We start from the raw sequence: 22,538 nt of genomic DNA, 5'->3' as shown, positions 1-22,538 counted from the left end.
ACACGTCTCTGTGTGTGGAGTACAGGTGGTCTGGAGTTTTTTTCCCCCTCTGGTTGCACATTTAACATGTTGATAGAAATTAGGTAAAACTGATTTAAGTTTGCCTGCATTAAAATCACCGGCCACTAGGAGCGCCACCTCTGGTTGAGCGTTTTCCTGTTTGCTTATGGTGGAATACAGCTCATTAAGTGCGGTTTTAGTTCCAAACTCGCTCTGTGGTGGTTTATAGACGGCTACAAAAATACAGATTATCTCTCTGGGTAAATATTGTGGTCTACAGTTTATCATAAGATACTCAACCTAAGGCGAGCAAAACTTTGAGACTTCCTTAGATATCGTGCACCAGCTGTTGTTTACATAAATGCATAGGCCCCCCCGCCCCGTGTCTTACCAGAGGCTGCTGTTCTGTCTTGCCGATAGAGCTGGCGTGTTATACACTATGTTCTTAATGTCGTTGTTCCTCCATGACTCGGTGAAGCATAAATATTACAGTTTTTAGTGTCCTGTTGGTTGAAAAATACGCGCTTTCAGTTCGTCCTATTTATTTTCTAGCGGTTGAACGTTAGCGGAGGGCTGAACGGAGGGCAATGGCAGATTAGCCAATCATCGCCTGGTCCTCACAAGGGCACCCTCATCTCTTGCCTCGAAATCACAGTTTCCTTCTCCAGGGAATCACGGAATCGGGGCCTGGTCGGGTGTCCACAGGATATCCCTCGTGTCCGACTCATTGAAGAAAATCTCTTCGTCCAGTTTGAGGTGAGCAATCCCAGTTCTGATATTTAGAAGCTATTTTTCGGGTCATAGGAGATGGTAGCATTAACATTATTTACAAAACAAGTTACAAACAACGCGACAATACAAACAATATAGCATGATTGGTTAAGGGCCAATAAAACGGCAGCCTTACCCATCGGCGCCATCATTTACCATTTGCAGGTACAGTGAAATAAGTATGCCCCCATTGCAATTATAAATTCTAATATGTCAATTTAACATTATTGTCTTTTTTTACATTTCTATAACATCCCAAACTCGTTTAGCGTGATCTATTCCATCGTGGCACTATTTGTATTCATTTGCATCACGTTCAATGAGACTTTTATTTTGAAGGCGAACTGCAAATTCCTTATTGTGGCTAATCCTTATTGTGTCTAGCTTCACATAGGTGAGTCCGACCATCATTCATGAAATAAATAATAATACATTTGATAAATTAGGGGTATTTTAGATTATAACTACCATAACAGATTTTGCTTTTGCTATGTTTTTTGGGAAGAACATTATTTGCATGCATCAGCTCACAATTCTTTTAATGAACAGCACCATCCCAGAGTTTGGGGAAGTGCGGCAGGTGAGCGAGACAACTCTATCAGCATCATAGCATACATATCGGTGAATCACTGTGACATATAAAAGGCGAGTGATGTGGTAAACACTACGTACAAAATGTATGAACGTGTTTCAATTATTATGCGATGTACAGTCATTCGGGTGGTCAACAAGTTTATTTGACACGCATCAAATAACCCTGTTTGAAGCATCTTTCTTTTTGACACGCAAATGATCCAAATGGCCTTCCGTAGTTTCATCCCCTGACTCCCCTCACTGCTGTTGAACCTCTTAGCGATACCACTCGAGAATGTAAACAAACACCTCCATTCAATGGAAGTGGATTAATGTAGTAGTCTACAAGGTGTAAAATATGGTGACAGATTAAAGACAACTCCATTCATTGTGACGGAGTTGAGGTAAGGATAAACAAATTCCTATCATGAATCAGGTGTTTCATTGTTTTGCGGTCTAGTGAGATTTTGAATTGAATGTGTCAGGACAGTGTGGGGGGGAGAGAGAGAAAGGGAGTAGTTATTTTATACCTTTACGGTCTGCCGTGGATCAGGTAAACAGATGACAGGTTTTACTTTAATCTTCAAAACATAATCCTGCTAAGGAAGACATGATGTCAAGAAGAAACATGTTGTTGCAAATTGGAGCCATTATAGTAGAAAGATGGCTAGGATATCACACTAGATCCCATATGAGAGAACGACTTCTCTGTTTTATTAAATAGTGTGAAACGTTATACAGTAAATAGTGTGAAACGTTAGACTGTACTGTGTAAGGTTACAGTCTAGGCACAATGCAGTTAGGGGTTAAATAGGCCTGCTACACATCTAGTCTAAACTTTTTTTCATTTTATTTGGAGCTCTTTCTACTGACCAACCACACAGCTTCTCTCTACTAACAAGGGTTGAATATTTCCCCATTATTTTACCCATGAATAAGTCACTTCTCCCGGGTAACCTGGTATTTCCCGCCAAAACCGGAAGTGTCATTCAAAAGCATTATTATAAAGCATATAAATAGGCATATGTCTGGATTTGATTAGAGCTTTGATCCAAAATTCTAGTGTGACATCCTAACGCAAAGATAATTATACAACGGTAACAAGGCTTTATTCAGGTGCACCGGTACCTAGTCAATGTGCGGAGGTACCTGTTAGTTGAGATCATTTGTAAAGTGACTGCATAGATAGTAAACAGCGAGTAGCAGCAGTGTAAAACCAAAGGAAGGGGTGTCAACGTAAGTAGTCCCGGTAGCCAATTGATTAATTACTCAGCAGTCTTATGGCTTGGGGTGGTAGAAGCTGTTAAGGAGCCTTTTGGTCCTAGACTTGGCGCCCCGGAAACGCTTGCTGTGCGGTAGCAGAGAGAACAGTCTATACTCTCTGAGATGGGCTGTCTGTGCCTACCCTCAGCGTTAATGATTCATCATGCAGAGGTCGTAGAGAAGACGGATTTAGACATTGCATATAATTTAACAGTTAACATTTCACGCCATGCTGGTCATATAAATAATGTATTATAATTTACCAGTTTCTCGCAGTTATTTATCCCTTGAAAAGGGAGCGGTTGTGGATGGTAAATCTCGGTAACCGGGTTCCCACCATTCGACCCTAGTACTGACCAACCGCACAGCTCTCTCTACTGACCAACCGCACTGCTCTCTCTACTGACCAACCGCACAGCTCTCTCTACTGACCAACCGCACAGCTCTCTCTACTGACCAACCGCGCAGCTCTCTCTACTGACCAACCGCGCAGCTCTCTCTACTGACCAACCGCACAGCTCTCTCTACTGACCAACCGCGCAGCTCTCTGCTGACCAACCGCTCTCTGCTGACCAACCGCACAGCTCTCTGTACTGACCAACCGCACAGCTCTCTCTGCCGACCAACCGCACAGCTCTCTCTACTGACCAACCGCACAGCTCTCTTTGCCGACCAACCGCACAGCTCTCTCTGCCGACCAACCGCGCAGCTCTCTCTGCCGACCAACCGCGCAGCTCTCTCTGCCGACCAACCGCGCAGCTCTCTCTGCCGACCAACCGCGCAGCTCTCTCTGCCGACCAACCGCAGCACCAACCGCACAGCTCTCTTTGCCGACCAACCGCGCAGCTCTCTTGCCGACCAACCGCGCAGCTCTCTCTGCCGACCAACCACACAGAAAAGTGGTTTTCCATGTCCAGACTCAGCCCTCATTTCTCTCTCCCAGGCCTGGCATGGAACCAAGGGAATTGTTAGGCTGTTAGTATTTATAGCGTGGTCCCAGATCTGTTTGTGCTGTCTTGCCAAACGACCATGGGAGTTGGCTATACAGTATTAGGCCATAGCTATTAACTGATCTGGGACCAGGCAATTAGGATTATAGTGCACTGCTTCCCTAGGGTGCCATTTTGGTGTCCAGTTAAATTCATCCTTGTATATACCACATGAATGTGAGTCATGAATAACTTCCTCCGTTCAAAAGTCCTACTAACTGAGTCTTAGGCTAGCCTACAAGTGAAATGATCTTGCATGTGAAAAGTCTCCTAGATTCTGTTGGTTTGGATGGTAAAGGCTACAACTTCTCCGCGTTGGAACCCTTTTGTGTTTTATTTTTTTTAATGTCATCTTGTTATTGCACGTTGAAAACTCCTGCTAACTGAGGCTTGTTCTGAGTCTGAGGTTTTACTTGGGAACATGTGAACGGTCCCCTAGAGACTGTGTAAGTATAGATGGTGAAGTCTGAAATGCACTGGAGAATCCATACATTTTAATGTGATCACTTAGTCCTGACAGCAGAAGCACTTTGCAGTCCAAATAGAATTCTATCACACACACACACACACACACACACACACACACACACACACACACACACACACACACACACACACACGCCATGTCTAATCTGACGAATGTTGCTATTTCAAGGGAAGCCATTTTGTTTGGAGGCAAATTTGTTATAGTATTAGAAGGTTAGTGAATGAGAAAGTTTAGGAAAAGAGGATTCATCAAAACCAAGCGTCCATCTTTTCCTGTCTAATAATCTCCGTGACGGACTAAAATGTTCTTTGTTGTTGTTGGTTTACATCCACCGTCTGAGTTGTCCTGACATCAAAGATGTCCTCAGTAGCTGGTATAAGACCTTCATTCTTTAAACTGTTTTGGAAGGAAACATATCATAAACAGATTATTTAGATGTTGATTCCTTAGCTGAAAGTCGAGCGGTTGTTATTACTGATTTCCCAGTCCCAACCTTTTTTAAATGGTAGCCAGTCTAACCACTGTAGCTCTGTCGACTTCCACTGTGCCGTGCCTCCCTGTCTTAGGAAAGCTACTCTAATTCGTGTCGTTCTCTAGTAGAAACGCGTTCAAACTATGCTGTACCCACACTGATTCAACCCTCCATGCATGTTTATGGAAATGAACGTCTCTCTGTGGTGATTTGTGCTCTGTTTAGGAGTCGCGTGAAAATCATGTTCTTCTATCCTCATGGAAACCTAAAACTTATTTCCATTCAAAATCCTATTTTCCCTAACCCCTAACCCTAACCCCTAACCCTAACCCCTAACCATAACCACTAAACCTAATCTTAACCCTAACCCCTAAACCTAATCTTAACACTAACCCCTAAACCTAATCTTAACACTAAACATAAACCTAACCACTAAGCTTAACATAGCCTTTTTTAACACACCACCTGAACCCTAACACACCACCTGAACCCTAACACACCACCTGAACCCTAACACACCACCTGAACCCTAACACACCACCTGTAACCCTAACCCTAATTTTTACCCAAAAATCTAAGATTAAAATAGCCTTTGTCCTTGTGTGGACAAGGGAAATGTCCCCACCATGGATAATTTCTTATTTGACTATCCTTGAAGGGATTTTTGGGGATTTTAGGTCCCTAAGAGCATAGAAGAACAAGATCATACACACGAGCGCTCACACGCAACACATACATTTTGTTAACAATATAGTTAGTTCTACAGTAGTGGGCTCGGACAGCTAATCCTCGTGTCAATATAGTTAGTTCTACTGTAGTGGGCTCGGACAGCTAATCCTCGTGTCAATATAGTTCTATGATAGTGGGCTCGGACAGCTAATCCTCGTGTCAATATAGTTAGTTCTACTGTAGTGGGCTCGGACAGCTAATCCTCGTGTCAATATAGTTCTATGATAGTGGGCTCGGACAGCTAATCCTCGTGTCAATATAGTTAGTTCTACTGTAGTGGGCTCGGACAGCTAATCCTCGTGTCAATATAGTTCTATTGTACTAGACTCGAACAGCTAATCCTCGTGTCAATATAGTTCTATGGTAGTGGGCTCTGACAGCTAATCCTCATGTCAATATAGTTAGTTCTACGGTAGGAGACTTGGACAGCTAATCCTCATGTCAATATAGTTCTATGGTAGTGGACTGGAACAGCTAATCCTCATGTCAATATAGTTAGCTCTACTGTAGTGGACTAGAACAGCTAATCCTCATGTCAATATAGTTCTATGGTAGTGGACTGGGACAGCTAATCCTCATGTCAATATAGTTAGTTCTACAGTAGGAGACTTGGACATCTAATCCTCATGTCACTATAGTTAGTTCTACTGTAGTGGACTAGAACAGCTAATCCTCATGTCAATATAGTTCTATGGTAGTGGACTGGGACAGCTAATCCTCGTGTCAATATAGTTAGTTCTACAGTAGTGGGCTCGGACAGCTAATCCTCGTGTCAATATAGTTCTACTGTAAGTTTCCTCTATCAGGGTTTGTTTACATTTCAAACAGACCTTCAATAATATGGTTGAGTTGTTTATGTGTCCTCTGTACTTTGTAATTCCCATACAGTACAACATGACATCTGGGATTGTCTCTTGTGTGGCAATGAATGGAGAAAAAAAAACATTTCCTTTTCATAAATAATATTCTTGGCTAGATATTTTACTGTTGTTCATTGAAGGAATACAATATTGGAGTACTCAACGAATGTTGTTTTTCTTGTTGTGATGTGTGTTTTGTTCTGTATTTTTAATTAATTATTTTTCATTTTTTAATTCCAGCCCCCGTCCATGCAAATAGGCCTTTTGCCTTTTGGTAGGCCATCTTGTAAATAAGAATTTGATCTTAACGAACTTGCCTAGTTTTTAAATAAAGGTTAAATAAAATAAACCTGACATGTACAGTATTGTTATGTCCTATACTACCTCAGTGAAGTGATTTTCATTAGGCCATTCCTATTATACTGTAGGACCAGGATGAGACCAGCATGACCATTCATTTAGATTTAGATTTTTTTTATTCCATGGCAAAAATGAAAACACAAAGCAGACCAAACTCTTTGGTCCTTTTTAAAAACCTGCTGTGTGTAAAACATTGCTTATAGCTTGGAAAATAAATACCTGACTCTGAATGACAACATAATGATGTTTTGTTTCCAACATTTAAGGTTTTATTCTTAAAGAAGTGAAATCATCTTTGTGTTTTGTTTCCTTGCTGCGATACTGGTATGGTCCTTGCCCTAGTGTACTGAAAGGCTCCCCTTCTGACTCCTCTTTTAAGGGATGTTCCCCGTTGATATCTAACTGACACTACCCAACCTTTCCCGTAGTGCCTGGCAACCTTTACTGCAGTGTCCCATCCCAGGCTGCATCATACTATGGTACTGTCTATGAGGATTCTTCTATATGGTACTGTCTATGAAGATTCTTCGATATGATACTTAGTAGCCCGTGTCTTTTCTTATAGCCCACACACACTGCGCTATAAATATGGGCCAATGAGAGAGAGTCTGATTTCACAGGCAGAATATAGCTAGCTACCTTCTCCTCCTAGCAGCACACATCTCTGCCCAGCTGGTGGCATCAAATACACCATCCGTATCTCTGCTAGATGATACACCCTCATTCTGCTTTAACACAAACAACTGCAAAAATACATTTCCCGGGTGGCGCAGTGGTCTACGGCACTGCATCGCAGTACTAGCTGTGCCACCAGAGACTCTGGGCTCTGTCGCAGTCGGCCGCGACTGGGAGGTCCATGGGGCGACGCACAATTGGCCTAGCGTCGTCCGGGTTAGGGAGGGTTTGGCCGGTAGGAAATCCTTGTCTCATCGCGCACTAGCGGCTCCTGTGGCGGGCCGGGCGCAGTGCACGCTGACCAGGTCGCCAGGTGTACGGTGTTTCCTCCGACACATTTGGTGCGCGCTGTGTTAAGAAGCAGTGCGGCTTGGTTTGGTTGTGTTTCGGAGGACACATGGCTCTCGACCTTTGTCTCTCCCGAGACCGTACGGGATTTGTAGCGATGAGACAAGATAGTACCTACTAAAAACAATTGGATACTACGAAATTTGGGCAAAAATAAATAAATAAATGAAAATGTAGATTAGCCTAAAACAAATTATTCTTGGACTATTGCTATTTTTCTGTCCAATAGAAAGTTTGACTATGCTAAAACATCATCACATTGAGCTCATTGGCTGTGCTTCACAAGACCCTCCCTCCTCCCATTCACCATCACCTTGGCTGTGCAGAACCATATAATTAAGAATTAGAATGTCATTTTAATAGGATCTCCATGTACAGAGCACTCAGACAGGTTGATGACAGCATCATCTTTCATTTTGTATTTAATCTCTCTTCAGAAGTCTTAAAATAGACACAAAGCACACTCCAATCAGAGATGGAGAGAATCACACGCTCCTATCAGAGAGGGAGACAGACAGACAGACAGACAGCACGCTCCTGTCAGAGAGAGCGAGAGACATAAGGTGGAAACTGAGCTGCACTTCCTAACCTCCTGCCAAATGTATGAACATATTAGAGACACATATTTCCCTCAGAATACACAGATCCACAAAGAATTCGAAAACAAAAAAACTCCCATATTTACTGGGTGAAATACCAGTGTGGCATCACAGCAGCAAGATATGTGACCTGTTGCCACAAGAAAAGGGCAACCAGTGAAGAACAAACACCATTGTAAATACAACCTGTATTTGTTTATTTATTTTTGTACATAATATGACATTTGAAATGTCTTTATTCTTTTGGAACTTTTGTGAGTGTAATGGTTAACGTTAATTTTTATTTAGATATCTTTTGTTTAATATCTACTTAACTTGCAAATTTAACACGTTTGCCATGCCAAGAATCAAATCAAGTTGTATTGGTCACATACACGTGATTAGCAGATGTTATTGTGGGTGTAACGAAATGCTTGTGCTTCTAGCTCCGACAGTGCAGTAATATCTAACAAATTACACAACATATACCCGGGGTTGCACATTTTGGGGAATATTTAAGAGGTGGAAACTTTCCGTGGGAATATATGGAAATTAATGGGAATATATGGGAATTAATGGGAATATATGCAAATTAATATTAATACCATTTAAATGTAGAAGTTTTTTGCATTGGATATATTTACCATATATGGAGACAGAAACATAAACCTTTTACCTCATCATAAGTAGACATAATTACAAATTATTAAATCCTTCCAATATAAAAAACCCAAAAACATTTTAGTTACGAATTGACTCTCCACATGGGAGGATTTCACTGAAAAACAATAGAAATTAAATGATCCATCGCATCTCCCAAAAAGGTTTTCAACATACATCTGTAAAATGATAGTCTAGAAACTAAAGCTTTGGTCGTCTTCCTCTCAGGCGTCCATATCTTCTCCATGGACCTCCTCAATGTCCACCTCTTGAACATCAGACTCTGAGGCCTCATCTTCACTGTCACTTTCCAACCTTGTTTAGGATGGCTTTGTTTGTCTCAAAAAGCCTCAAATTTTCTCGGATGGCCACCAATTCTTCAACCTTTTGTATTGGTCAGCCTGTTGCGTGCTTTGGTGTGTGTTCCCAAACAAGGACCAGTTGCGCTCTGAGGCAGCTGATGTTGATGGGATTTGGAGGATGATGGAGGCAACAGGAGAAAGAGGCTCAGATCCACAAAGTCCCTTCCACCAGTTGGCTGATGAGATATGTTGGCACGACTGCCTTATTGCATCTCCATCCCAATGCCCTCGCTTGAAAGTGTACTTTGCCAGACCATATGCAGACTGTGGGCAAGGGACTACGGATTTCTTCTCTTACATCTATCTGCAAGCAGAGTCTGAACATCAGACCAGGATGGCATTGTCTCCCTCAATCCGTGCAATGGCTACTGCTATAGGTTCCAGGAGTTCAGGCTGCTTACCCCACTCTCCCAAAATACATCATCCAGGAGGATCCTCTTGATGGGACTGTCCACATCGGCAGACTGTGATATGGCCATTTCTTGGAGACAAACATTATGCCAACATCACCCCAACAGGTGTTGCTGGGCAGCTTCAATGTGGTGCCCTTTTTCTTCTCACTTTGCTTGGTGAGGTAGATTGCTGCTATAACTTGATGATCCTTCACATACCTAACCATTTCCTTGGCTCTCTTGTAGAGTGTATCCATTGTTTTCAGTGCCATGATGTTCTTGAGGAGCAGATTCAATGCATGGTGCAGCACAGCCAAGGGGTGTGATGTGAGGGTAGGACTCCTTCACTTCAGACCAAGCAGCCTTCATGATTGCAGCATTGTCTGTCACCAGTACAAATATCTTCTGTGATCCAAGGTCATTGATGAATGCCTCCAGCTCATCTGCAATGTAGAGACTGGTGTGTCTATTGTCCCTCATGTCTGTGCTTTTGTAGAATACTGATTGAGGGGTGGAGATGATGTAGTTCATTATACCTTGCCCATGAACATTCGACCACCCATCAGAGATGATTGCAATACAGTCTGCTTTCTCTATGATTTGCTTGACCTTCACTTGAACTCTGAACTCTGCATCCAGCAAATGAGTAGATAAAGCATGTCTGATTGGAGGGGTGTATGCTGGGCAAAGAACATTCAGAAATCTCTTCCTAGTACACATTGCCTGCAAGCATCAGAGATGAACCAGTTGCATACGCAGCTCAATCAAGACATTCATCAGCATTTCTCTGACTACGTTCCTCCATTGAGACAAAAAACTTCTGATTCCAGGAGGACCATGAGCTGTTGCTATTGATAAGGTGTCTGATTCATCATTTTCACCTAGAATAGAAGTAGAGGGACATTTGTCAGAGGTTGCTTGTTGTGAGCGCTGAGGGAACTTTATGCACTTGGCCAGATGATTCTGCATCTTTGTTGCATTCTTCACATGATTTGGCATGGTATTTGCAAATGTACACAGCTTTTCCTTCTACATTAGCTGCAGTGAAATGTCTCAACTCATCAGATAGTGCCTGTGCCATTTTCCTGTAAAGATTTGAAAACATTTGTAAAAAAAATTTTACAAAATAAATACAATTCCATGTACAGATACATAGTTAAGCAGTTAGATTAAACAACTCCTTTGTAAGGTAAATGTTTTAAAATGAAACCACGATGAAAACGGCTGAATTAACACTCTGTTAGCAGGCTCAAGCAAGCTAAAACCCACATGGTGGCAAAAACTAACTAGCAGTAATTGTTTAAAAGTTAGAAATTATTAAATGCACTTTGATGTAGGCTACTATTTACTAATTAACAAAAAAATCATGTATGTCATATAAAATATATTCACCCCACCCAGTATTGTAATCAAAACTTACCAGAAAGCATGCAGTCCTTGGCTCATGCTCAATAGCATCTCATTAGTGTGCAAGATCTTGATAATCAGCTGTACCTGTGAAGGAAAAATGCACTGTGCATGCAGAGGGTTGCAATTCCATTGAATTGGGGATAGTTCAACCAAAATATGCCACAAGACCGAGAATTGCCTTATGCATATCCCAGAAAAAAAGGCTCACTGTCATAAGCTAACGTTTTGGATGGATTTAAGCAATATTCCCAAAATTCCCGGGCTTATGTTCCCATGGAAAATATCTGGAAAAATTCCTGAAATTTACCAGAAAGTTTCTGACCCTTTGCAACCCTTGTCAGGACATAAGTATACCCCTACATAAAGTATCATAACATTGCTGAAAATGTTCCTATCGACACATTTTATCTAACTATTCTCTATCCCCTAAATGCATGTGTTTGGCCTATAGTGTATAGCCCTTACAGTCTATAGTGTAGAGCCTAGAGCAGTCTATAGTGTATATCCCTTATAGTGTATATCCCTTATAGTGTATAGCTCTTATAGTCTATAGTCCTTAGTCTATAGTGTAGAGCCTACAGCGGTTTATAGTGTAGAGCCTACAGCGGTTTATAGTGTAGAGCCTACAGCGGTTTATAGCAGAGCCTACAGCGGTTTATAGTGTAGAGCCTACAGCGGTCTATAGTGTAGAGCCTACAGCGGTCTATAGTGTAGAGCCTACAGCGGTCTATAGTGTAGAGTCAAAACACACAAATCTATATGCATATATGGACGAGCGGTGTCAGAGCGGAACGGACTAAGATACCGTAGAATAGTATACAGTATATACATAAACTCAGCAAAAAAAGAAACGTCCTCTCACTGTCAACTGCATTTATTTTCAGCAAACTTAACATGTGTAAATATTTGTATGAACATAAGATTCAACAACTGAGACATAAACTGAACAAGTTCCACAGGCATGTGACCAACAGAAATTGAATAATATGTCCCTATACAAAGTGGAGGTCAAAAACAAAATAAGTATCTGGTGTGGCCACCAGCTGCATTAAGTACTGCAGTGCATCTCCTCCTCATGGACTGCACCAGATTTGCCAGTTCTTGCTGTGAGATGTTACCCCACTCTTCCACCAAGGCACCTGCAAGTTCCCGGACATTTCTGGGGGGAATGGCTCTAGCCCTCACCCTCCGATCCAACAGGTCCCAGACGTGCTCAATGGGATTAAGATCCGGCCTCTTCGCTGGCCATGGCAGAACACTGACATTCCTGTCTTGCAGGAAATCACGCACAGAACAAGCAGTATAGCTGGTGGCATTGTCATGCTGGAGGGTCATGTCAGGATGAGGAAGGGTAGGAAGGGTACCACATGAGGGAGGAGGATGTCTTCCCTGTAACGCACCGCGTTGAGATTGCCTGCAATGACAACAAGCTTGGTCCGATGATGCTGTGACACACCGCCCCAGACCATGATGGACCCTCCACCTCCAAATCGATCCCGCTCCAGAGTACAGGCCTCGGTGTAATGCTCATTCCTTCGACGATGAATGCAAATCCGACCATCACCTCTGGTGAGACAACCCCAACTTGTCAGTAAAGAGTTCAGTCACAGTGAGTTTGTGCCCATTGGCAACGTTGTTGCCGGTGAGGACCTTCCTTTCAACAGGCCTACATTCCCTCAGTCCAGCCTCTCTCAGCCTATTGCGGACAGTCTGAGCACTGATGGAGGGATTGTGCGTTCCTTGTGTAACTCCGGCAGTTGTTGTTGCCATCCTGTACCTGTGCAGCAGGTGTGATGTTCGGGTGTACTGATCTTGTGCAGGTGTTGTTACACATGGTCTGCCACTGCGAGGACGATCAGCTGTCCGTCCTGTCTTCTTGTTGCGCTGTCTTAGATGTCTCACAGCACTGACATTGCAATTTATTACCCTGGCGACATCTGCAGTCCTCATGCCTCCTTGCAGCATGCCTAAGACATGTTCACATAGATGAGCAGGGACCCTGGGCATCTTTCTTTTGGTGTTTTTTTTTAGAAAGGCCTCTTTTAGTGTCCTAATTTTTCATAACTGTGACCTTAATTGCCTACCGTCTGTAAGCTGTTAGTGTCTTAACGACCGTTCCACAGGTGCATGTTCATTAATTGTTTATGGTTCATTGAATGAGCGTGGGAAACAGTGTTTAAACCCTTTACAATGAAGATCTATGAAGTTATTTCATAAAAATCCAAATATCTTTGAATGACAGGGTCCTGAAAAGGGACGTTTCTTTTTTTGCTAAGTTTGCGATGAGTAATGCCAGATTTGTAAACTTTATTAAAGTGACTAGTGTTCTATTCCTTAAAGTGGACAGTGATTTCTAGTCTATGCCTATAGGCAGCATCCTCTAATGTGCTAGTGATGGCTGTTTAACAGTCTGGCCTTGAGATAGAAGCTGTTTTCAGTCTCTCTGTCCCAGCTTTGATGCAACTGTACTGACCTCTCTTCCTGGATGATGACATGGTAAACAAGCAGTGGCTCGGGTGGTTGATGTCTTTGATATTTTTGGCCTTCCTGTGACATCGGGTGCTGTAGGTGTCCTGGAGGGCAGGTAGTTTGACCCTGGTAATGCGTTGGGCAGACGCTCCATCCTCTGGAAAGCCTTGCGGTTGCGGGCTGTGCAGTTGCTGTACCAGGCGGCGATACAGCCCGACAGGATGCTTTCAATTGTGCATCTGTAAAAGTTGGTGAGGGTTTCAGGTGACAAGCCAAATTTCTTTATCACTTGAGGTTGAAGAGGTGCTGTTGCCAGAAGTCCACATTCATCTCCTTTGTTTTGTTGAAGTTGAGTGAGAGGTTGTTTTCCAGGCACCACACTCCCAGAGCCCTCACCACCTCCATGTAGGCTGTCTCGTCATTGTTGCTAATCAAGCCTACTACTGTTGTGTCGTCTGCAAACTTGATGATTGAGTTGGAGGCGTGCTTGGCCACGCAGTCATAGGTGAACAGGGAGTACAGCAGGGGGCTGAGAGTGAGTGAGTGAGAGAACCAACTGTTGTAGGCTAACAAATGTAGGCCTAGTTCTCCTGTAATTGATGTCTCTTTTCTTCTTTTCAGGTGCTGGGGAGTCTGGGAAAAGTACAATAGTGAAGCAGATGAAGTAAGTTCAACCACTTCATGATGTGAGCACTACAGTCCAAACTGCATTCTATGAAACGCTCACTCTCTTTGATGGAAGCAGCACAGAACTAGAATGAGATGGTGATGAGATTCCAAGCCTGTTCTATTTATTATGTTTTCATGGATAGAATGTTGCAGTGATTTAGTGCTTTTTGAGGTAGATTTTTATTTTTTTACAATTTTTTTTAATGATCACGTTTTATTTTACTAGATGGGCGTTATGAAATATGACCTTGAAATTATTTTAGAGCTTTTTAGTTGAGATCCCAAAGCCAAATATTGCTAACAATCAGCTGGCAAAACATTGAAAACATTCCATTGTCTCTATCCACATAGAATAAAGAGCCCCATGACGGTAGTGACTGCTCATTAATGGTTATCACTGATTAACCATAATTTATTCGCTTTACTTTGCTTAAATAAAATATTTCAGTTGTGTGTGTATATACACTGGCCAGTTTATTAAGTACACCACCCCTTTCATGAAAATGGATTGCTCTTAGAGACAGTGAGTCATGTGGCCGTGTCTTGCCACAGTTGAAGTCGGAAGTTTACATACACTTAGGTTGGAGTCATTAAAACTCGTTTTTCAACCATTTCACAAATTTCTTGTTAACAAACTATGGTTTTGGCAAGTCGGTTAGGACATCTACTTTGTGAATGACACAAGTAATTTTTCCAACAATTGTTTAGACAGATTATTTCACTTATAATTCACTGTATCACGATTCCAGTGGGTCAGAAGTTTGCATACACTAAGTTGACTGCCTTTAAACAGATTGGAAAATTCCAGAAAATGATGTCATGGCTTTAGAAGCTTCTAATAGGCTAATTAACATAAATTGGAGGTGTACCTGTGGATGTATTTCAAGGCCTACCTTCAAACTCCCTGCCTCTTTGCTTGACATCCTGGGAAAATCAAAAGAAATCAGTGAAGACCTCAGGAAGAGAATTGTAGGTCTCCACAAGTCTGGTTCATCCTTGGGAGCAATTCCCACATGCCTGAAGGTACCACGTGCATCTGTGCAAACAAAAGTAACCAAGTATAAACACCATGGGACGACGCAGTTGTCATACCGCTCAGGAAGGAGGATGCTTGCAAGCTGAAGAACACCAACCCAAACGTGAAGCACGGGGGTGCCAGCATCATGTTGTAGGGGTGCTTTGCTGCAGGAGGGACTGGTGCACTTCGCAAAATAGATGGCTTCATGAGGAAGGAAAATTATGTGGAAATATTGAAGCAACATCTCAAGACATCAGTCAGGAAGTTAAAGCTTGGTCGGAAATGGGTCTTCCTAATGGACAATGACCCCAAGCATACTTCTAAAGTTGTGGCAAAATGGCTTAAGGACAAGAAAGTCAAGGGATTGGAGTGGCCATCACAAAGCCCTGACCTCAATCCTGTCAAATTTGTGGGTAGAACCGAAAAAGCGTGTGCGAGCAAGGAGGCCTACAAACCTGACTGATACACCAGCTCTGTCAGGAGGAATGGGCCAAAATTCACCCAACTTCTTGTGGGAAGCTTGTGGAAGGCTACACGAAACGTTTGACCCAAGTTAAACAATTTAAAGGCAATGCTACCAAGTACTAATTGAGTGTATGTAAACTTCTGACCCACTGGGAATGTGATGAAAGAAATTAAAGCTGAAATAAATAATTCTCTCTACTATTATTCTGACATTTCACATTCTTAAAATAGTGGTGATCCTAACTGACCTAAGACATGGAATTTTTATTTAGATTAAATTTCAGGAATTGTGAAAAACGGAATTTAAATGTTGTTTTTTTTAGAATGGGCAAAACGAGTGACCTAAGCTACTTTGAGCGTGGTATGATCGTCGGTGCCAGTATTTTAGAAATATCCGGCCTCCTGTGTCTAGGATGAACGTGTGAATGGTGCAACAAACAAAAAAACATCCATTCAGCTGCAGTCCTGTGGGCGAAAACAGCTCGTTGATGGGAGGTCGAAGGAGAATGGCAAGAATCGTACAAGCTAACAGGCGGGCCACAAATAACGGCGCAGTACCACAGTGGTGTGCAGAACGGCATTTCGGAAGCCACAACTAGTCGATCCTCTTCACGGATGGGCTTTTGCAGCAGACGACCACACCGGGTTCCACTCTCATCAGCTAAAAACAAGAAGAAGAAGAAGCAGCAGTTCCAGTGGGTACACGAGTGGGAGTGGAAAAACATTGCCTTGTTTGACGAATTCCAGTTCCTGTTGTGTCATGCTGATGACAGGATTTGGAATAAACAGCGTGAGTCCATGGCCCCATCCTGTCTTGTGTCTGCGGTACAGGCTGTTTGTGTAATGGTGTGGGGAATGTTTCCCTGGCACACGAGAGGTCCCTTGATACAAATTGAGCAACGTTTCCATGCTGTTCTGGAGGTTAAAGTGGGGGTCCGACCTGTTACTGGATGGATGTACCTAATATATTCGCCACTGAGTGTGTATATTTTGTTTTGACTTTATTATTCAGTATCTTAGACAACCATCTAATACAGTGGTATTCAAACTTTTTCAGCGGTGACCCCATTTTTTTAATTTTTTTTTTTTCGCCAGAATTTCTTGGGACCCCATTTTGTTTTTACCCCTTAAATGTCTTGCGATCCCACCCCAAATCTAATGACACAAACCTTAAAATCGCTACATTTTAAGATATTTACATAAACAAATGAACTTTAATTCATTAGTTTCTCAATAGAATTTTATGTTAAATATCTTTCTCAAAAACGTTTGTGCGCTAGGAACACCTTCTGTATCCTACAGTATAGTGAACAAAAATCTAAATATAAACACAACATGCAACAATTTCAAATATTTTATTGATTTACAGTTCATATAAGGAAATCAGTTAATTTAAATACATTCATTAGGCGTAATCTATGGATGTCACATGACTGGGAATATGATATGCTTCTGTTGGTCACATGACTGGGAATATGATATGCTTCTGTTGGTCACATGACTGGGAATATGATATGCTTCTGTTGGTCACATGACTGGGAATATGATATGCTTCTGTTGGTCACATGACTGGGAATATGATATGCTTCTGTTGGTCACAGATAAATGTTAGAAAAAGGGGGGGAAAAAGGTAGGAGCAGAAAACCAGTCAGTATCTGGTGTTGCCACCATTTGCCTCATGCAGCGTGACACATCTCCATCACATAGAGTTGATCAGGCTGTTGATTGTGGCCTGTGGAATGTTGTCCCACTCCTCACATGTCTGGTGACCATGGAAGAACTGTGACATTTTCAGCTTCCAGGAATTGGGGCTGTGCATTATCATGGCACGACAATGGGCCTCAGGATCTTGTCACTGTATATCTGTGCATTCAAATAGCAATCGATGAAATGTAATTGTGTTTGTTGTTCGTGGCTTATGCCTGCCCATACCATAACTCCACCACCACCATGGGGCAACATTAACATTAGCAAACCGTTGTCCCACACGACACCATACATGCTGTCTGCCATCTGCCCGGTACAGTTGAAACCCAGATTCATCCATGAAGAGCACACTTCTACAGCGTTACCTTTGGCCATCTAAGGTCGAGCATTTGCCAACTGAAGTCAGTTACGATGCCAAACTGCAGTCAAGTCAAGACCCTGGCGAGAACGAGGGAGCACGCAGATGAGCTTCCCTCGGTTTCTGACAGTTTGTGGAGAAATTATTCAGCTGTGCAAACCCACAGCTTCATCAGCTGTCCAGGTGGCTGGTCTCAGACAAACCCACAGTTTCATCAGCTGTCCAGGTGGCTGGTCTCAGACAAACCCACAGTTTCATCAGCTGTCCAGGTGGCTGGTCTCAGACAAACCCACAGTTTCATCAGCTGTCCATGTGGCTGGTCTCAGACAAACCCACAGTTTCATCAGCTGTCCAGGTGGCTGGTCTCAGACAAACCCACAGTTTCATCAGCTGTCCAGGTGGCTGGTCTCAGACACACCCACAGTTTCATCAGCTGTCCAGGTGGCTGGTCTCAGATGATCCCGCAGGGGAAGAAACCGGATGTGGAGGTCCACGTGGTGTTACATGTGGTCTGTGGTTGTGAGGCCGCTTGGACGTACTGCCAAATTCTCTTAAACGACATTGGAGGCAGCTTATGGTAGAAAAATAATAATAAAATTATCTGGCAACAACTCTAGTGGATATTCCTGTAGTCAGCATTCCAATTGCTCCCTCAACTTGAGACATCTGTGGCATTGTGTTTTGTGACAAAACGGTACATTTTAGAGTGGTCTTTTATTGTCCCCAGCACAAGGTGCACCTGTGTAATGATTATGCTGTTTAATCGCCTGTCAGGTGGATGATTATCAACAGGAATGTAAAAACATTTTTTGAGAAATAAGCTTTTTGTGCATATGGAACATTTCTGGGATCTTTTATTTCAGCTCATGAAACATGGGACCAACACTTGTTGTTCAGTGTAATATTGAGTTGCACCCCCTTTTGCCCTCAGAACAGCTTCAATTGGTTGGGGCATGGACTCGACAAGGTTTCTCGAGCATCCCTGTGAAATGCTTACCCAATGCTTCCCACAGTTGTCTGGATGTACAGGACCTGTCAACAGTTTGGACACATACTCATTCAAGGGTTTTTCTTTCTTTTTATGATTTCCTACGTTGTGGAATAATAGTGAAGACATAAACTATGAAATAACACAATCAAATCAAATTTTATTTGTCACATACACATGGTTAGCAGATGTTAATGCAAGTGTAGCGAAATGCTTGTGCTTCTAGTTCCGACAATGCAGTAATAACCAACAAGTAATCTAACTAACAATTCCAAAACTACTGTCTTATACACAAGTGTAAGGGGATAAAGAATATGTACATAAAGATATATGAATGAGTGATGGTACAGAGCAGCATAGGCAAGATACAGTAGATGGTATCGAGTACAGTATATACATATGAGATGAGTATGTAAACAAAGTGGCATAGTTAAAGTGGCTAGTGATACATGTATTACATAAAGATGCAGTAGATGATATAGAGTACAGTATATACGTATACATATGAGATGAGTAATGTAGGGTATGTAAACATTACATTAGGTAGCATTGTTTAAAGTGGCTAGTGATATATTTTACATCATTTCCCATCAATTCCCATTATTAAAGTGGCTGGAGTTGAGTCAGTGTGTTGGCAGCAGCCACTCAATGTTAGTGGTGGCTGTTTAACAGTCTGATGGCCTTGAGATAGAAGCTGTTTTCAGTCTCTCGGTCCCAGCTTTGATGCACCTGTACTGACCTCGCCTTCTGGATGATAGCGGGGTGAACAGGCAGTGGCTCGGGTGGTTATTGTCCTTGATGATCTTTATGGCCTTCCTGTAACATTGGGTGGTGTAGGTGTCCTGGAGGGCAGGTAGTTTGCCCCCGGTGATGCGTTGTGCAGACCTCACTACCCTCTGGAGAGCCTTACGGTTGTGGGCGGAGCAGTTGCCGTACCAGGCGGTGATACAGCCCGCCAGGATGCTCTCGATTGTGCATCTGTAGAAGTTTGTGAGTGCTTTTGGTGACAAGCCGAATTTCTTCAGCCTCCTGAGGTTGAAGAAGCGCTGCTGCGCCTTCTTCACAATGCTGTCTGTGTGGGTGGACCAATTCAGTTTGTCTGTGATGTGTATGCCGAGGAACTTAAAACTTACTACCCTCTCCACTACTGTTCCATCGATGTGGATAGAGGGGTGTTCCCTCTGCTGTTTCCTGAAGTCCACAATCATCTCCTTAGTTTTGTTGACGTTGAGTGTGAGGTTATTTTCCTGACACCACACTCCGAGGGCCCTCACCTCCTCCCTGTCGGCCGTCTCGTCGTTGTTGGTAATCAAGCCTACCACTGTTGTGTCGTCCGCAAACTTGATGATTGAGTTGGAGGCGTGCGTGGCCACGCAGTCGTGGGTGAACAGGGAGTACAGGAGAGGGCTCAGAACGCACCCTTGTGGGGCCCCAGTGTTGAGGATCAGCGGGGTGGAGATGTTGTTGCCTACCCTCACCACCTGGGGGCGGCCCGTCAGGAAGTCCAGTACCCAGTTGCACAGGGCGGGGTTGAGACCCAGGGTCTCGAGCTTGATGACGAGCTTGGAGGGTACTATGGTGTTAAATGCCGAGCTGTAGTCAATGAACAGCATTCTCACATAGGTATTCCTCTTGTCCAGATGGTTTAGGGCAGAGTGCAGTGTGGTTGAGATTGCATTGTCTGTGGACCTATTTGGGCGGTAAGCAAATTGGAGTGGGTCTAGGGTGTCAGGTAGGGTGGAGGTGATATGGTCCAAAGCACTTCATGATGATGAAAGTGAGTGCTACGGGGCGGTAGTTGTTTAGCTCAGTTACCTTAGCTTTCTGGATTCAGTCAGTAACCATTTTTTTTAAACAAATCAATGTATATTTTATATTTGATATTCTTCAAAGTAGGCACCTTTGGCCTTAATGACATGTTTGCTCATTCTTGGCATTTTCTCAACGAGCTTCATCTGGAATGCTTTTCCAACAGTCTTGAAGGAATTCCCACATATGCTGAGAACTTGTTGGCTTCTTTTCCTTCACTCTGTGGTCAAACTCATCCTGAACCATCTCAGTTGTGTTGAGGTCGATTGTGGAGGCCAGGTCATCTGATGCAGCACTCCATTTTCCTTCTTGGTCAAATAGCCCTTACACAGCCTGGAGGTGTGTTGGGTCATTGTCCTGTTGAAAAACAAATGATTGTTCCACTAAGCGCAAACCAGATGGGATGGCGTATCGCTGCAGAATGTTTTGGTAGCCTTGCTGGTTAAGTGTGTCTTGAATTCTAAATAAATCACTGACAGTGTCACCAGCAAAGCACCATCACACCACCTCCTCCATGCTTCACGGTGGGAACCACACATACATCCATTCACCTACTCTGTGTCTCACAAAGACGGTTGGAACCAAAAATCTCAAATTTGGACAGATTTCCACTGCTCGTGTTTCTTGGCCCAAGCAAGTCTCTTCTTCTTATTGGTGTCCTTTAAGTAGTGGTTTCTTTGCAGCAATTCGATCATGAAGGCCTGATTCACGCAGTCTCATCTGAGTTGATTTTGAAATGTGTTTGTTACTTGAACTCTGAAGCATTTATTTGGGCTGCAATTTCTGAGGCTGATAACTCTAATGAACTTACCCTCTGCAGCAGAGGTAACTCTGGGTCTTCCTTTCCTGTGGCATGAGAGCCATTTCATGAGAGCCAGTTCCATCATAGTGCTTGATGGTTCTTGTGACTGCACTTGAAGAAACTTTCAAAGTTCTTGAAATTTTCCGCATTGACTGACCTTCATGTCTTAAAGTAATGATGGACTGTAATTTCTCTTTGCTTATTTGAGCTGTTCTTGCCATAATATGGACTTGGTCTTTTACCAGATAGCCCTATCTTCTGTATACCACCTCTACCTTTTCACAACACAACGGTTTACAGTCTGACCAGACACCTAGGTATTTGTGGTTGTCCACATATTCCAAGTCAGAACAGTCCAGAGTAGTGATGCTGGATGGGCGAGCGGGTGCGGGCGACAATCGGTTGATGAGCATACATTTACTTTTACTAGCATTTTAAGAGCAGTTGGAGGCCACCGAAGGAGAGTTGTATGGCATTGAAGCTTGTCTGGAGTTTTGTTAACAGTGTCCAAAGAAGGGCCAGATGTATACAGAATGATGTCGTCTGCGTGGAGGTGGATCAGAGAATCACCAGCAGCAAGAGCAACATCATTGATATATACAGAGAAAAGAGTCGGCCTGAGAATTGAACCCTGTGGCACCCCCATAGAGACTGCCAGAAGTCCGGACAACAGGCCCTCCAATTTGACACGCTGAAGTCTATCTGAGAATTAATTGGTGAACCAGGCGAGGCAGTCACTTGAGAAACCAAGGCTATTGAGTCTGCGGATACGAATGCAGTGATTGACATAGTCGAAAGCCTTGGCCAGGTCGATGAATACAGCTGCACAGTATTGTCTCTTATCATGGCAGTTATGATATTGTTTAGGACCTTGAGCGTGGTTGAGGTGCACCCATGACCAACTCGGAAACCAGAGTCCATAGTGGAGAAGGTACAGTGGGATTTGAAATGGTTGATGATCTGTTTGTTAACTTGGCTTTCAAAGATTTTAGAAATACAGGGCAGGATGGATGTAGGTCTATAACAGATTGGGTCTAGAGTGTCTCCCACTTTGATGAGGGGGATGACCGCGGAAGCTTTCCAATCGTCGGATCTCAGACGATACAAAAGAGTGGTTGAATAGGCTAGTAATAAGGGTTGCAACAATTCCGGCCGATAATTTTAGAAAGAGAGGGTCCAGATTGTCTAGCCCAGCTGATTTGTAGGGATACAGATTTTGCAGCGCTTTCAGATCATCAGCTGTCTGGTTTTGGGTGAAAGAGAAGCAGGGAGGGCTTGGGCAAGTTGCTGATGATGTTGGCTTGGGTTAGCCAGGTTGAAAGCG

The 22,538-nt window shown here is 43.1% G+C and overlaps 1 protein-coding gene across 2 annotated transcripts in view; it reads left to right on the top strand.

Annotated features, from left to right (window-relative positions):
* Positions 1-22,538, top strand: part of LOC135503894 (guanine nucleotide-binding protein G(i) subunit alpha-3-like) — a 59,979-nt gene that overhangs the window by 4,961 nt on the left and 32,480 nt on the right. For both annotated transcript variants that reach the window (XM_064922077.1, XM_064922076.1), the window contains exon 2: positions 14,020-14,062. In XM_064922077.1, the coding sequence (XP_064778149.1) occupies positions 14,020-14,062 (43 nt within the window). The remainder of the gene's footprint in view (positions 1-14,019; positions 14,063-22,538) is intronic.

This window comes from Oncorhynchus masou, chromosome 18, assembly GCF_036934945.1.
Source record: "Oncorhynchus masou masou isolate Uvic2021 chromosome 18, UVic_Omas_1.1, whole genome shotgun sequence".
Taxonomy (NCBI): domain Eukaryota; kingdom Metazoa; phylum Chordata; class Actinopteri; order Salmoniformes; family Salmonidae; genus Oncorhynchus; species Oncorhynchus masou.
Note: the sequence above shows the minus strand (reverse complement) of the source record. Positions and strands in the feature narration are given on the sequence as shown.